The sequence below is a fragment of the Tauraco erythrolophus genome, chromosome 13 (genome assembly GCF_009769465.1).
Source record: "Tauraco erythrolophus isolate bTauEry1 chromosome 13, bTauEry1.pri, whole genome shotgun sequence".
Taxonomy (NCBI): domain Eukaryota; kingdom Metazoa; phylum Chordata; class Aves; order Musophagiformes; family Musophagidae; genus Tauraco; species Tauraco erythrolophus.
In genome coordinates this window covers 9581409-9595523 of record NC_141477.1, presented here as the reverse complement: position 1 = coordinate 9595523, position 14115 = coordinate 9581409, and the positions used below count along the sequence as shown (strand labels likewise).

The 14115-nt window shown below is 40.5% G+C and overlaps 1 protein-coding gene across 1 annotated transcript in view; it reads right to left on the bottom strand.

Annotated features, from left to right (window-relative positions):
* KLHL13 (kelch like family member 13) overlaps window positions 1-10902 on the bottom strand; it is a 77158-nt gene extending 66256 nt beyond the window's left edge. Inside the window, exons 1-2 of the mRNA XM_086619506.1 lie at window positions 10873-10902; window positions 2376-2434 (exon numbers count right to left, since the gene is read on the bottom strand). Of these exons, the coding sequence (XP_086475632.1) occupies window positions 2376-2434; window positions 10873-10902 (89 nt within the window). The remainder of the gene's footprint in view (window positions 1-2375; window positions 2435-10872) is intronic.
* Between the last annotated feature and the right edge of the window lie 3213 nt (window positions 10903-14115).

Sequence of the window (14115 nt, the reverse complement as noted above, 5' to 3'; positions counted from 1 at the left end):
AGAGGTGCTCCAGTACTCTGATCATCTTTGTGGCCCTCCTCTGGACTCACTCCAACAGCTCCATGTCCTTCTTGTGTTGGGGACTCCAGAGCTGAACACAGTACCCCAGGTGGGGTCTCACAAGAGCAGAGGGGCACAATCACCTCCCTCGATCTGCTGCCCACGCTTCTCTGGATGCAGCCCAGGACACAGTTGGCTTTCTGGGCTGCCAGCGCACATTGCCGGCTCATGTTGAGCTTCTCATTAACCAGCACCCTCAAGCCCTTCTCCTCAGGGCTGCTCTCAATCCATTCTCCGCCCAGCCTGTACTTATGCTTGGTATTGCTCCAACCCATGTGCAGGACCTCGCACTTGGCCTTGTTGAACTTCATGAGGTTCACACAGGCCCACCTCTCCAGCCTGTCAAGGTCCCTCTGGATGGCATCCCTTCCCTCCAGCGTGTCCACACAGCTCAGTGTTGTCACCAAACTTGCTGAGGGTGCACTCAAGAACAACATGTGCCATGACAAAGGAATCATACTCCACTACTCTGGTTATCCACAAAAGGCATCACAGAACATACTATTTTTATTTAAAATATTAATTATTATTCTTAGAAGTTCTATTATTATTATTAAATAATATTTCATATTATTGCTTCTACTCAGCCAACTGTGACAAAGCCTTCATGGACTTCGGCCACAAGAGAGTGATCTCAAGGTCATAGAGTAAACCAAATCAACACTCTCTTGGGTAAGACAGCTGGATCAGCACAAGGATTTCTCCTGATGCTTCATAAAGAATTCAGCACCCGGCCAGGACACTGTTATAAAGAAATCCTCCTGCAGTCTTCCTGAACTGGCAAGCAGAGCCTGGAAGAAGCCAAGGGAAAGATGACTACAAGCCAATATTATCTTGAATCAGATTTTCTCTTGACTTAAAGACAGACTACCGGCTGCAATTTGCAGACACTGAACCTCATCCCAGAATGAGGAAATTAAGCATTAATGATAATTTTTTTAAAGCAGTTACTAAACTACAAATCATGAAACCAGACCTATGAAAATATGCAAAGGGCTCCAGGATGAGGGAAGCCTAAAAACCACTTAAAAACCTTTTCCTTGGATCTCGGTAACAAAAAAGGCAAATCCCATGTAAGAATCCAAACTGGTTCCTACCTAAGAGTTTAAGCAAGTACTAGTCTATTACAACAAAAGGGTATTTTTCAATTTAAAAAAAAAAAAAGAACAAAATGTTCATGGTGTGTCATTAATACTACAAATGCAAAAAAAATTAGAAATCGAGGTGCTGAGGTAACAGCAGTTGTCTAACTTGAGCTCTTCACTGCCAAGAAAAGCACTGAAGTTGTCCACAAAGGCACCATTCTCCTAGATAAGTATTATTAGAACCAAGCGGTAGCTCCAGAGTATCAAAGCTTATGGTTTAAAAGAAAGCACTCAAGACCACATCACTCGTACTATACTTAAAACAAAAACAACAAAAAAAACCCAAGCATGAAGACCAACATGGAAAATCCTAAAATAACATGCTGCTTTAATTCTCAACTGTTACTGGAAATTTGGCCAAAAAAAAGGAAACACTGGAACTAACTGCCCCAAAGAAAAGAGCTGGCTGATGTGTCTACAGCACTAGAAACATACCATGTTTATGGAGTCCATCTGACAAATAAGACGTTGCATCACCTAACTGTGATCATAAAAAACGACCTTGTTTCCACAAACGGAAGTCTTTTACGTGCCCATTTAGGTACAGTTAAATTCTGTCACAGAGGTTCTTCCTTTCCTGTAATAGTTCGGGAGCATAGTTTACCTGCATTCTCCCAGAATATAGCTGTGTTCCAGCAGATGGGAACTGAGAACTTTTAGGAAAGCTTCTATTGACTGCTATTATTCCCATCTTCTTTATGGCAAACATATCAGGCTTCCAATAAAAATTAGATAAGGACAATATAGTGTCATGTAGAATAGATAGCACCTATAAGCATTACACAAGAACTTCGTGTACTGAATTAACCCTACTAAAGGTTACCCATATACCAAACATTAGGAGTTTTTACTGATGTAGTTTTTTACTACACTCAGCAGTCAACAGCAAAAGCCTTTGTAGACTGATGACTACAAAAAAGTTAGAGGTCATGATTAATCATTTATGAAACCATAGATATTCTATTGCTCTGTCTTCCAGCTCTTTACTTCCACAATCGGCTTTGTCTATGGTTCCCATGAAGGGCTCTATATTCACAGCTTTCCAGAATCAAATGAAACTGTTAGACAAATGGCACAGTTCTTCGAGGTTAGGGGAAAAAAAAATAGTAAGAAAATTAATTCCCACATTAGCATTTTGGGCTTTTTAGAAAACACACATCGGTTACTCACAAAGTGTCTCTCCACATCATCTCTGATAAGCAGAAATATCTCCTCTGTTCTTCATGCACCTGTAGTCAAACAGAAAAGAATTGAAGCAGAGTCACAGACAGACATCCCGAAATAGCATTTGCCTCTCAGATCCCATGGATTTTCACAAAACAAACCAAGATTCATTCTAAATAGTCACACACAATATGACTTTCTTCCCCATTTCACTAACTTCTCCAGTAAAATTACAGAGATAAAGGAGCACAAAAGAAAGAAAACTGCTTTGTGTCTGCATGTATTACACTGCTCTTTGCTGCAGAAACAAGGATGAATTATGAAAACTAATCAAGTGAACAGAGAGAGCACATGCCCTAGATTTTTCAAATAATCTCTTGGTTTAACCCAGTTGTTCCTGAGCCTGCCTATCCCATGAACAATTTACTAAAATGAAAGCTGTGACTCATTAAAGCCACCTTTTATTTTAAGAGGGAGAAACAGCTCGAATTATTTATGTGCAAGATGTAATCACATTAATTTGTACAGAAGAGGCCAAAATTTTAATGAGTTCCATTTTTAAGATCTAACATAGCTGATCAAAAACTCCTTGTTCATTTTTTTTTTGTCTCAAGAGTATATCTTAAAACCATTAACCAAATGAAAGACTAGAGACTACATTCAAGTTTGTGAACTTGTACTTCCACTTGAAGGGAAAAAGTTGCATCATTTCAATTTGCTGGCATCATTTAGCAGCAAGCATTGCAAAATATACACTCTGCAATACTCCTGAAAAAAGCTACACTTCTGGATTTTGGTCTTCATATATTTTACCTTGATAATGATATGCGAACTATAAAAAAAGTAGTTGTATGAATTGGGTATTTCTTTAAAGCAATTTCCTATTCATTCACAGCTCAAAGCAGAAAATACTGTTTCTCACTTAATACTTTTAACACACAAAAGTAAATTAGTATTTTTAGATATGGTCACAAAACAGTATACCTATGTAACAGACTTAAAATAACAAGTCAGTTTATATATAACAAAACCTAGAAACTTCTGCAAACTGTCCCCCCCTCTCAAATTGCTCTGTACCATTACAAATAAAATTCTGACTTCAGAGAGTAGGCCACAAGCAAGGCCAATTTAGGAGCCTGTCTAAAATTTCCTTTGGTTAAAGCAGATTTAGACACTTGGTGGAAAGAAACTGCACACCATATTTGTAAGCATGAATTATAAATTCAGTATGTGCTTTGCAGTACTTTAAACACATCGTAATGGAGGCAGCATCAAACAGAATTGTTCAACAGCATCTGGCTTGCTCACTCCCTCCCACTGCTGCTACAGCAGCTGCTAGAACAAGGTGGTTCTTAACTCCTGGTGTTGCTGCACCCCAGGACACCCTCTTGTTTCAAATAAACTCCAGATTTTTCCAATATTAAAGAAGTCTGCTCAGTAAATAGGATATGTTTTATCTGTCCTCCATCGTAAAATTAACATGTTCAAAAAGTACCATGTCCATCTCAACTGCTTTCCTACATCATACTCAGAAACAGTTATTTGCAAAGTCCTATGTGATGTGTGTTAGGATGGATACTGAGTCTTGCTCCTTGTTTTACCATCCTGTGGGCATTGCACAGGCTTCTCTGATGAGGCAAACACACTGCACGCCAGTACGAACGGATCAAAAGACGGGCGGCCCTCAACTTTACAAAACTCTACAGTTGGGATTAAATTAATTCTAAGAAACAAACGAAGTCGGCCTCAAGATCTTGGGCAAGCATACACTACAGATGGGTTTGTGTCTATAGTTCAGCATCTTCTTTCCACGCACCTGCTCGGGGAAGTCAAAACCATGTTCCTTTGATGTAGTCTTTAATAGGGCCACTTATCTGAACGTATCAACTATACTGCTCACTCCAGCTTGCTTGAAGATTGGGAAGAAAACCTGACCTTTCAGTTATTGACTACAAATAAAAGGTGGGTTTTTTTTAATCTTTCTATTTTACATAATTATCTAAACAGGTTACTCCAAGTCAATTTAGTTGCAAGATTATTAAAGTTTTTAGAGAAATAAGAATGCTAGTAGTACACAGTAAATTTATGCTGTGTAAGACAAAACTAGACCCGGATTCCTTAAAATATCGGTTTCACCTTCTTCCAGAGACTGTTAAACACCCTAGATTGGCCAAACTATTTACATACACTCAGTACTACTTCTAACCATGTTGCCTAGTTTAAAATAAAATGCCATTAGAGTGATTTAAAAAATTAAATTCCTTCTATCTGTATATCTCCTCCCCTCACCTGAAGGTTTCTTTGGGATAAGGTTTTAGCAGAACACCTCTTATGTTACCTGCTCATGTTAATCTGCTTGTGAAAGGTGAATTTTTCCGTTTAAATTTGAGGCATTTTTTTAAAACCACTGCTGAGAGGACAAAAGAAACTACTACCTCGAATTGCACGTTGCAGCAGAAAATCATGAGAAGTGTTACAGGTATTGTTTTCCTATACATCGGAGGAAACTAAAGATTACAAAAAAGAACAGTGCAGGATAGGCAAGCTGATGCACACAAGTTCTAAAACTGGCAACTGATGGATTTTCTTCCAATAAAGTACAAAATTCAGCAAGCGCATGAGGAATATTTACCAAGTCTCATTACCACAGAAATTCAGATAGTTCAGACTTCATACTAAAAATAAAATTTTTCATACTTAGAAAGTTTTAGTTAACTTTCAACTTTAACAATCGAGCTGCTATCAACTTTTCCATCCTCACCGTTGATTCTACACACCCAATACACAAATATGAGAAATTCACACCTCTGTTTACAAATTTACAGCTACTCACTATGTCCACAAAAAGGACAAATCTGATCACCAGCACTAGCTTGTCTCCTCCTTCCAGGAGCTAGCAGCTGAATTGCTCACTGCTGCACAAGTTCCTCAGATCTCTTTGGTTTGTGGTGTTCACTCTTTTTGCTGCTGTTTTATTTCGCCATCATTCTCTCAGATATACAAAAGCAAGTACATACATTTATGAATAACAATTCATTTCCTATATAATCCATTATATTTATTTTACTGACCTTCAGCATGAATTTAGGAATGCAATTTAAAAGGGGTGTGGTTAAGACCCAAGTAAAATTGATGAGCATTTCACAGAGAAGTTAAACTACTTCTAATTCCAACTCTATAAAATAAATGAAAGCACTACACATGCTGGTCATACGCCAGTGCACACAACTCACAGACACCCCACAAAACTAACAGTTTTATTTTTACACATATATTTCATCTTCTATCAGAATGCTCTAGATTTTTCAGACTCGATAGACAATGCACATGGCTTACGTATGTTACTTGTATCACAGTCAGCTTTGTATAAACAACCATAAATTAGCAACACAAGATATGGCAAAGTGTACAGTAAAGTGTGTGGGGCACCGTCTAGGAAGTCATTAAAGGAACAAGCCCACATATCTTCAGTGGCAAAAATATGATCATACAGTGAATGTGAAAAATACACTCGTCAGGTCAGAGACAAACATGTTATGTCTACAGAACGCGAATTGTTCTGAAATGATGCTCAGAAACCACAAAGCCAGAACATGCTGTCATTTAGCCTGGCCTACAAGGTAACACAGTCTTTTCTCCAACAGGACAGTCAATGAAAATTAAACCCATAACAAAACAGAACTGCTGAAAACCACAGACTATTGACTACATGAACAGGGAGCAAGAAGCTAAATTCTAGCCTGGGAACACTAACGCAGCACCACATGACACTCAGTTTGACCTGCCTACCTTGTGCTGAACCTAACGAACCCACCAGCTGCACAGAACAAGAGCTGTCGGGGGGCACGTGGTGCCCAGCACGGCGAGCGCTGCCTCCCACCAGCCCGGCACGACGATCCCACTCACCTGCCTGCAGCCACACACCCCCGGCACCCACCGAGCCACTGTGCACAGAGCAGAAGAGAGCAGCACCGTCCCTTTTGGCGGCAGCTGATTAAATCAGACATTGAACTACACTCTTAAAGAAACGCTTTAATCTCTGAAGAAGTAATAATCGGAGAAAGTCTCTCCAAATACAGAGAAGTATATGCCTAAAAAGGCATTTTTATCTTCAAAGTAGGATGTAGAATAGCCTGATGTAGGCAGTTTTTACTGTAAACTTTGCACAGTTTCTGGACATTAGCATAGCCTCCCATTCTTCGTAAGGGGCAGCAGAGTTCCATTACCTGAGAGCAGCACTAACATAGATCACATATCACCTGATACTCGATAATTAACAAGTCATGTCACACAACACTCAATAATTAACGAATCATTACTGGTTTTCACCTACAAACTAGAAGTATATAAATATTTAAACATTTTTAATAAAAATCATTCCACGAACAAAAGAAACCCCCTACCTTAGACTACAGAACATACAACTGAAGCTACCAATTTGCTTTGGTCTGCCAAGGTACTGCATTTTGAAAAACTCAGTGTCATAAAGGAAGCCATTAAACTGTTGAAATACAACTCTAGGTAGCAGAAGAGATCTTATCCTAATGGAAATTTAGTAATTGTATTAAGTAAAGAAGTTTTACCCACCAAAAGCAATGCTACCATGCTCATTAACTGCAATTACATAACGTCCTTTGTTTATGTACTTCAAAAAATATGTTCAATAAAATTTTTATTCGACCTATTTTAGCAACACAAAATAAACCGAGCTTCAACATGTTCACACAGGCTTAGAAGTCTTCGGTAATATTTTACGTATAGAAATCAAGCTTCTCATTAATATAACCTGCAGTTTAAAATGGCACCAGAGGCAGCAGGAAAACGCTATGCCATATTGGATGCCCCTATTTTATGCTCTCAAAATCCGAAGCTTCAGCAATTACAGCATAGAATAATCCAACCCCAGGGAATGGGCTTTTCTCCAATTAGGTTAAGCCCTAATGAGACCAGCTCTGCACACAGTGATCCTGGTCTGGGACCAAAGGAGATGGGGACAAGGAGGCGGCTGCAGATGACAGTGACAGGGAGTTTAAGGTGCCAGCACAGGGAGGGGACAAGGAGGTGGCAGTGACCAGCATCCCAAAACACCAGACAGCACAAGTGAGACAAGCCAGCTCCCTGCCAGAGCCACGCAGACCTGACAGGTTAGTAACTCTCCTGGGTTCACAATGGCTTTGTCGCTTGGACAGCAGCACTGCTCTGACTCTTCTGCCCTTGGCCCAAACATCTGCACCATCTCTTCATCCACAGCCACAGCTCCAAGCATCCTTCAGAGCTGTGCATGGCACCTGGATGGTGCTGTTGTCCTCCTACTGCTAGCACTACATCCACAATCCTGACCAATGCCCGCACTCCTATTTGTGGGTGTCCGTACTATATAATAAGCATCTTCCATGCTGCTCCTCTATTAAAGGCGATGTGGGCTTCCGCCTCTGTGGTTATGACTGGAGAAAGGTTTTTAATAATTATCTCCCAGGAGCCCTAAAAGTACACAGTTATGACTCTCAGTCTACATGGATTGCTTCTGTTTGTCAGGAGCTCCATTCTGGGGAGTGTATGCCACAGATTTAAAGGCATCAACTGAATACTGCTATGGAAGGGTTAATGAAAACGCCTGTTCCACACCAGACTGAAAACAAGTGATCACAACAGGAGGCGAAATCCTGGGAAGCTTCCTAGTAAAATAATGCACACTTCAGCAGACTGAAACCTTCTAGTCTTCAAAAGTGACTTTTGGATAGCCAGCATATATTATTTGACAATAAAAGCAAAAAAGCTCAGAACATTAAAGCTCACTTTCCCATTTTCTGCTGTAAAACGTTTCGATATCACACTCCTATATCACACACAAGAGTATCAGAGTCACCTGCTTCACGGAGAAATTAAATCCACAGTATTTCCTTAAGCTACCATTCAAGTATCCGTGTGACAAGCTACCTTGGAATCACTTTCCACTAAACTCTGATCCTTCCCACCTGCTGTTACTTTCATCAGCCACATCCTTTACCTGCAGGCTTCATCTAAACCACATCCTTGGAAAAAAAAGTATCTACATATGCAAATAAAGGCCTGGGAAAAATGCTTCTGGACCAAGTTAGTCAGCATGACTTCAAACATCAATCACCATCAGCAAGCTTACTAATTCTGGAGTGCTGTTAACGAGTGAAGGTGGAAGCTAAGGGAACACGAGGCTGCACATCAACTTACAGGTATTAGTTTTCCTTTGTTTTCTAACAGCTATTTTGAGCATACCTTCCAAAGCTATAACCACTGAACTGATAACTGAGGAAACACAAAGTCATAAGGCTATCCAGAGCATAACATAGCACACACCACTCACTGGCTTATCAGAAGCCAAACAAATGACACGAGAGTCGAGTAAGATGCATTTCACATGTTGGTACTTCAGCATATTACTCAGTAGCATGTGGACATTCTCTAACACTACAGGATTAACAGCCAAGATGAGGTTTGGATTTCTAATGCTACTTGTCCTAGAAATGGACATTAAGAATCTCCCAAACACAAAGACCTTGAACATCAGTGCGACAATAGTCCAGCTCTTTTGGACTCAAATACCACCTCAAAAGAAGAACCAGAGAAACCACACAACTTTTAGATAACTGACTGGCAGGGGCTGGAAATAACAAAACCAAGACCATTCTTGATTTCTTAACTTATACTGAGAACCACTTCCATCCTTAAAATTCCTCTTAGTTGCACTGTACATGCTAAATGTTTATTCTCTGATATTACATGCATTTCTTCTCAATTCCACAAGAAATCACAAGGTTTTGGCCAGAGCAAATCTTGGAATAGAAAAGTTCCCTTGCTTACCTTGCAAAAAGCGAAGTTTGCTAAACAGGACAGTTGAAAATGAATGAATGTTTTACCCTCTGAGTAGCACAGCTTAAAGTTGTTAGCTCAGTCTATCCACAATCATAAAAAGTAAACTGAAGATTTAGCCACAATCTAGCAAGATTTCAAAGCTACCTATTTAATAATCTACAAATATATACATTTGTTTTTTCAGCTAAGCTGAACAAACTTCTCAAAAAGCTGAAAGCAAACAGTCTTAACAGCATTTTCTCATGTTGCATACACTATTTTGTACAAAGAGCTTCCTGTGTCTTTACCAATTGTTCTGATAAATGACCTAAGGCTACACAGTTTGATGCACAACAACAATTTAACAATTATAGTATTTTTGTCGAAGGAGATTTCTGAGATTTTCAAGGTATTAACATTTCCTAACATTTCAAGTATATTAACCAGCTTTTGAAAGCTGGGTAAAACACTGCTCTCATGGAAGAATTAAACATGACATGGTCAAAGAGTTCTGCAAAAGAAAACGAAATGGTTTTGATTTGAACATTTGCATGTTAAGCATTAAACTGCTGCAAAGAGTTTATATACAAGAGTTTCCAACAGCTGTTCAATTCCATTTGACTATATCCAAGTCATGATATTTAACAATACAAAAGCCTTCTGATTTCTGTCCCAGTGAAGGCTGACAAATAGCATCAACAGCATCTGCTGAAAATTTACACTTTACAAGCATGCTACTCACCCCCACAGTCTCTCATAAGTCATCTGTTTTGTACTGGGAAAATTCATCAGAATAATTTTCAATGCATCAATTTAAGGATGCCTACTGCAACATCTGGAAAAGGCTATATAAAGAATACAGAGCATGTACATACATAAATATTTATTTATGTATCCTTCAAACTAGAAAGTTTCAGGCTACCAACAACGCAGAAACATCTGAATATTTTGATCAACACCCAAGAATATCTTTCAAGGTGCCTGCTTTCTTCGATACACGGACCATTTAATCAACATCTAGTAAACACGGACCATTTAATCCACATCTAGTAAACACTAAGTTTCCTATAAGGAAAGCATCACACAGGAGTCAGCTATGAAAGCTCAGACCAAAGTCCCATTTAGCTAAGCTGCATGTCTAGCAGCAGTTGATTCAGCAGTGAGAGTAAAATAGCACTGCACGCTGACAGCTTCCCTCATCCAGCATTTTAGAGACTTTCTCCCACAAACGGCAACCAGAACGCAGTCTTTACTACTCCACAATTCACTTTTTCTTCCGTCAATCTGTCTAATCACATTTCAAACTAATTTGCATTCAAGATATCCCATGACAATGGAGTCTCAATATAATTAGATGTTAGATAACAATGGAGTCTCATAATACAATTACAGAAAGCTTCCTTCAACTACCACCTTAATAATTTCATAATGCACCACCCAGAGCAGCCTCCCCACCTCCAGTGCCATACTGGCTGCAGAGACTTCCCCAGTATTGTTTCCCAAAGAGCGCTCCCCTACTGAGACACCCCTCTGACTTACTGTACTGGCTCTTCACTGCATGAAAAGCTGGAAGCACATCCACACTGAACTACACAATGCATTGCCTAGTTATGGTAATTGAACAGAAACAGTTTCACTGGGGTTTAGCCATTAAAAAAAATAATTATTTGCATACACAAAGCATCTCAACTTTCTTACTGTTCATGGCAGGATCCCAGGGCTATGTTTCGCCATTCCCAAGTAGTCCAGGTTAATTTTGACATCTAGAACAAGGTTCAGGAAGAGAAAAAAGATTGTCACACAAGTTTGCACGCTATTATTCACTGTAGATGTTATTTTAAAGAACTGCAGGGTACAGCATCTCCAACAGAGTTAACTATTGGCTTCTGCAGCTCTGAGCTCTATCTCCACTATAAGTGGAAAACTGGATAGCCCCACTTCTTGCCCGGAGGGAAAGTTCACATAACTCACTACAAGTCTGTGGTGTCCTGCTCTTTTCCATGTATACAGAATATTTCATACACAATTCTGCGAGACCACAGCTTCAGATAAAAATCGATTTCAACAACGGTGCAGAAGAAAAAAAAAGTCAGAGCTAATTTTTGCTTTTAAGCTAGCCATACAATCTCTCTGTATATCTCAGAAGTAGAGCCACCATTTTCAGTAAATCACTAAATCCATATAAATCACAGGAGGTACAGAAGCAACACCTTACATCATGGTATTAAGCCAAGTATGCTTTTCATAAATTCAGCCCACAGTTGCCACTGCAGCAGGAAGCTCTCTAGCAGGGCTTGCAAAAACAGCACCAGTCACAAGGGACTTGAAATAGCACAAAGCTACAGCAAAAGGTTTCATTTGGAAGTCATCTTACTGGCCAGAACTAACAACTGGAGAGTAAAATTTGGGAGGAGACACTGCTTTTCTTTTTAATGCTGAAAAGACAGCGTGTCCAATTGAAAAGGAAAAAAGCAGCCAGTTACCCCAAAATGCAAAGAGCAATCAGCAGTATTGTCATTTGCAATGGCAGTCATGCTTTTTGCTGGGGCAACAACGCTGCAGCTTTCGCTTCCTCTGCGTTTCCTCTCAGAAAACAAAAAACCTGAAACATTACACTTAGCAACTCGTATTCTCACATTCAGTTAGCACCAATTAGTGAGGGTCACTTCTATAATTCAACAAACGAACAACATTTTTTTCAATTACAAGCCCTTGCCAATCTGAAGTTATTTACCCAGTTAAAACAACAAAAATACTAACAACAAAACCACATTGGAAACCACAAGTTAACCTAATAGTAAGACATAAGAAGCACCATGGGAGGTTCAAACTTCCTAACCAACACAAAGGAGTTACCTGAAGATTAGAGAGGCTATTGCAGGCTTATTTCATGAAGCTTTCTTCCTTTTGATATTCCTTCTTGAAATGCATCAAATTATTTTGCTTTTTTATATGCACATCTATGCGTGGCAGCCATGAGACCCATGTGCCAGAATTAAAATATTGCTGTGTCAGAAACAACACACACAATTCACCGGGAAGCCTCTTACACGGGTCATTTCAGTGAAGAAAGCCAGAAAGACAAGAAGTCAGCAAGTAGTTTCTGGTGGAAAGAAGCTCTCTAAAACTGGGAGTAAGATCCAGGCTTCCCACCATCCCCTCTCACAGCATCCTGCATAAGCTGTGTCTCCACAAAGCCGTGTCAGGCTGCTCCAGTGACAGACACGAGCATCACAGCGCAGGGCCTTATGAAAGACTCTCAGTAATGAAAATCTCGAACAATGTCAGACTTGTTAGACACATCTGGGATGGCACTGAAACAATAAAGTCAATACAAAGACAGCATTTTTCCTCCAACTCACTCATTTTTTCCTTCTCCCATTTCTTCTTCCACCATTATTTATTCTTGACTCCATGTTCGGGACTGTGAAGTGTTGCCATGCAACCCCTTCTCTTGCACATTCTCACTTTCCGGCCCAACTCTCTCCTACCATTAATTTTACTAATGAATAAACAATTGGACTTAGTAACAGAAGCTGGTTATAACCATAGTGTGGACTTTTCTGTATGCACGTGGGGAAGACAGGACACCAGCACTGCAGTGCAGTAACCTCACACACGTCCCACAGCACCCGCCAGCACTGTCGGAAGACTGCTAGCACTACTGCATCCCCTGCATCCCCATAAACCATGCCTAAATTCATCCACTACTTCTTTCGCTCCACACCAGCAGATCACTACAGCCTTACCTGAAAACACACTCATTCTCTACAGGGACGATTAACTGGGATTTCATAGATTTCTATGTTGGAAAAGACCTTAGAGATCATCGAGTCCAACCGTCCCTAATCTCCCATTAAACCATATCCTTAAGTAGTTCATCCACCCTTTTCTTAAACACATCCAGGGATGGGGACTCAACCACCTCCCTGGGCAGCCTATTCCAGTGGCTGAAAACCCTTTCAGAGAAGAAATACTTCCTAACATCCAACCTGAATCTCCCCTGACTAAGCTTATACCCACTTCCTCTTGTTCTACCACCCATCACTAATGTAAAGAGCCCTTCCCCCACCTCCCCATCATCCCTTCTCAAGTATATGTAGGCCGTAATCAGGTCGCCCCTCAGCCTCCTCTTCTCCAGGCTAAACAGCCCCAACTCCCTCAGCCGCTCCCCATAAGTTTTATTTTCCAGCCCCTTGACCAGTTTAGTCGCCAAGCAAGGCAACTATTAGTTGAAGCAAGGGATCCTCTTGCTTCAACCATAATTGCAGGGTTATTTGTAGGAGAGAAGCCATACTTCTGCCTGTTGAGCAGCCTTTTAGCTTGTGAACCTCTGCCCTGGGTTTGGATCTCCTCCTCCAGATACAGCTGTGCTGTGGAAGAGCTCAGCACCCTCAGCTGTCTGTCCCTGCTCACTGCCAGAAGGCTACCAGCTGAGCTGCTGTTAAGTACTTTCTAACCTATTTATTCAGGATCAGCCAACACAGAGAGTGATTATTTAGGCTGTTTAAACCACTCCAGCTTATTTTGGTTGGCATTCAGCAGAAGAGCTCAAATAATTGTCTAAGCTGCCAGAGGTAAAGTTTACAGCCCCCTTACTGAAATACGTTCTCCTTCTTCAAACCAGGAATGATGGCCAACAGCAAAACCAGACAAGAAACCCCTGCCAGCACCCCAAAAGAAACTAAAGCTGTTGGCACGCTCATCATCACCCAAGGAATAAATTTGAAGAGGAGAGAAAGCCTTGCTTATGTCTGCTCAGCCCTTTCCAGGCAAGTAGTTTCCCCCAGCTCTCAGAGAAGACATAACTCAGAGCTCCACGAGCAAGAACAGCCACATGAGCACTAACAGTGACATGGCATAGAAGACTCTGCCCTTGAAGGATGATGATAAAACTCCAACAAATTGCCTCGAGGCT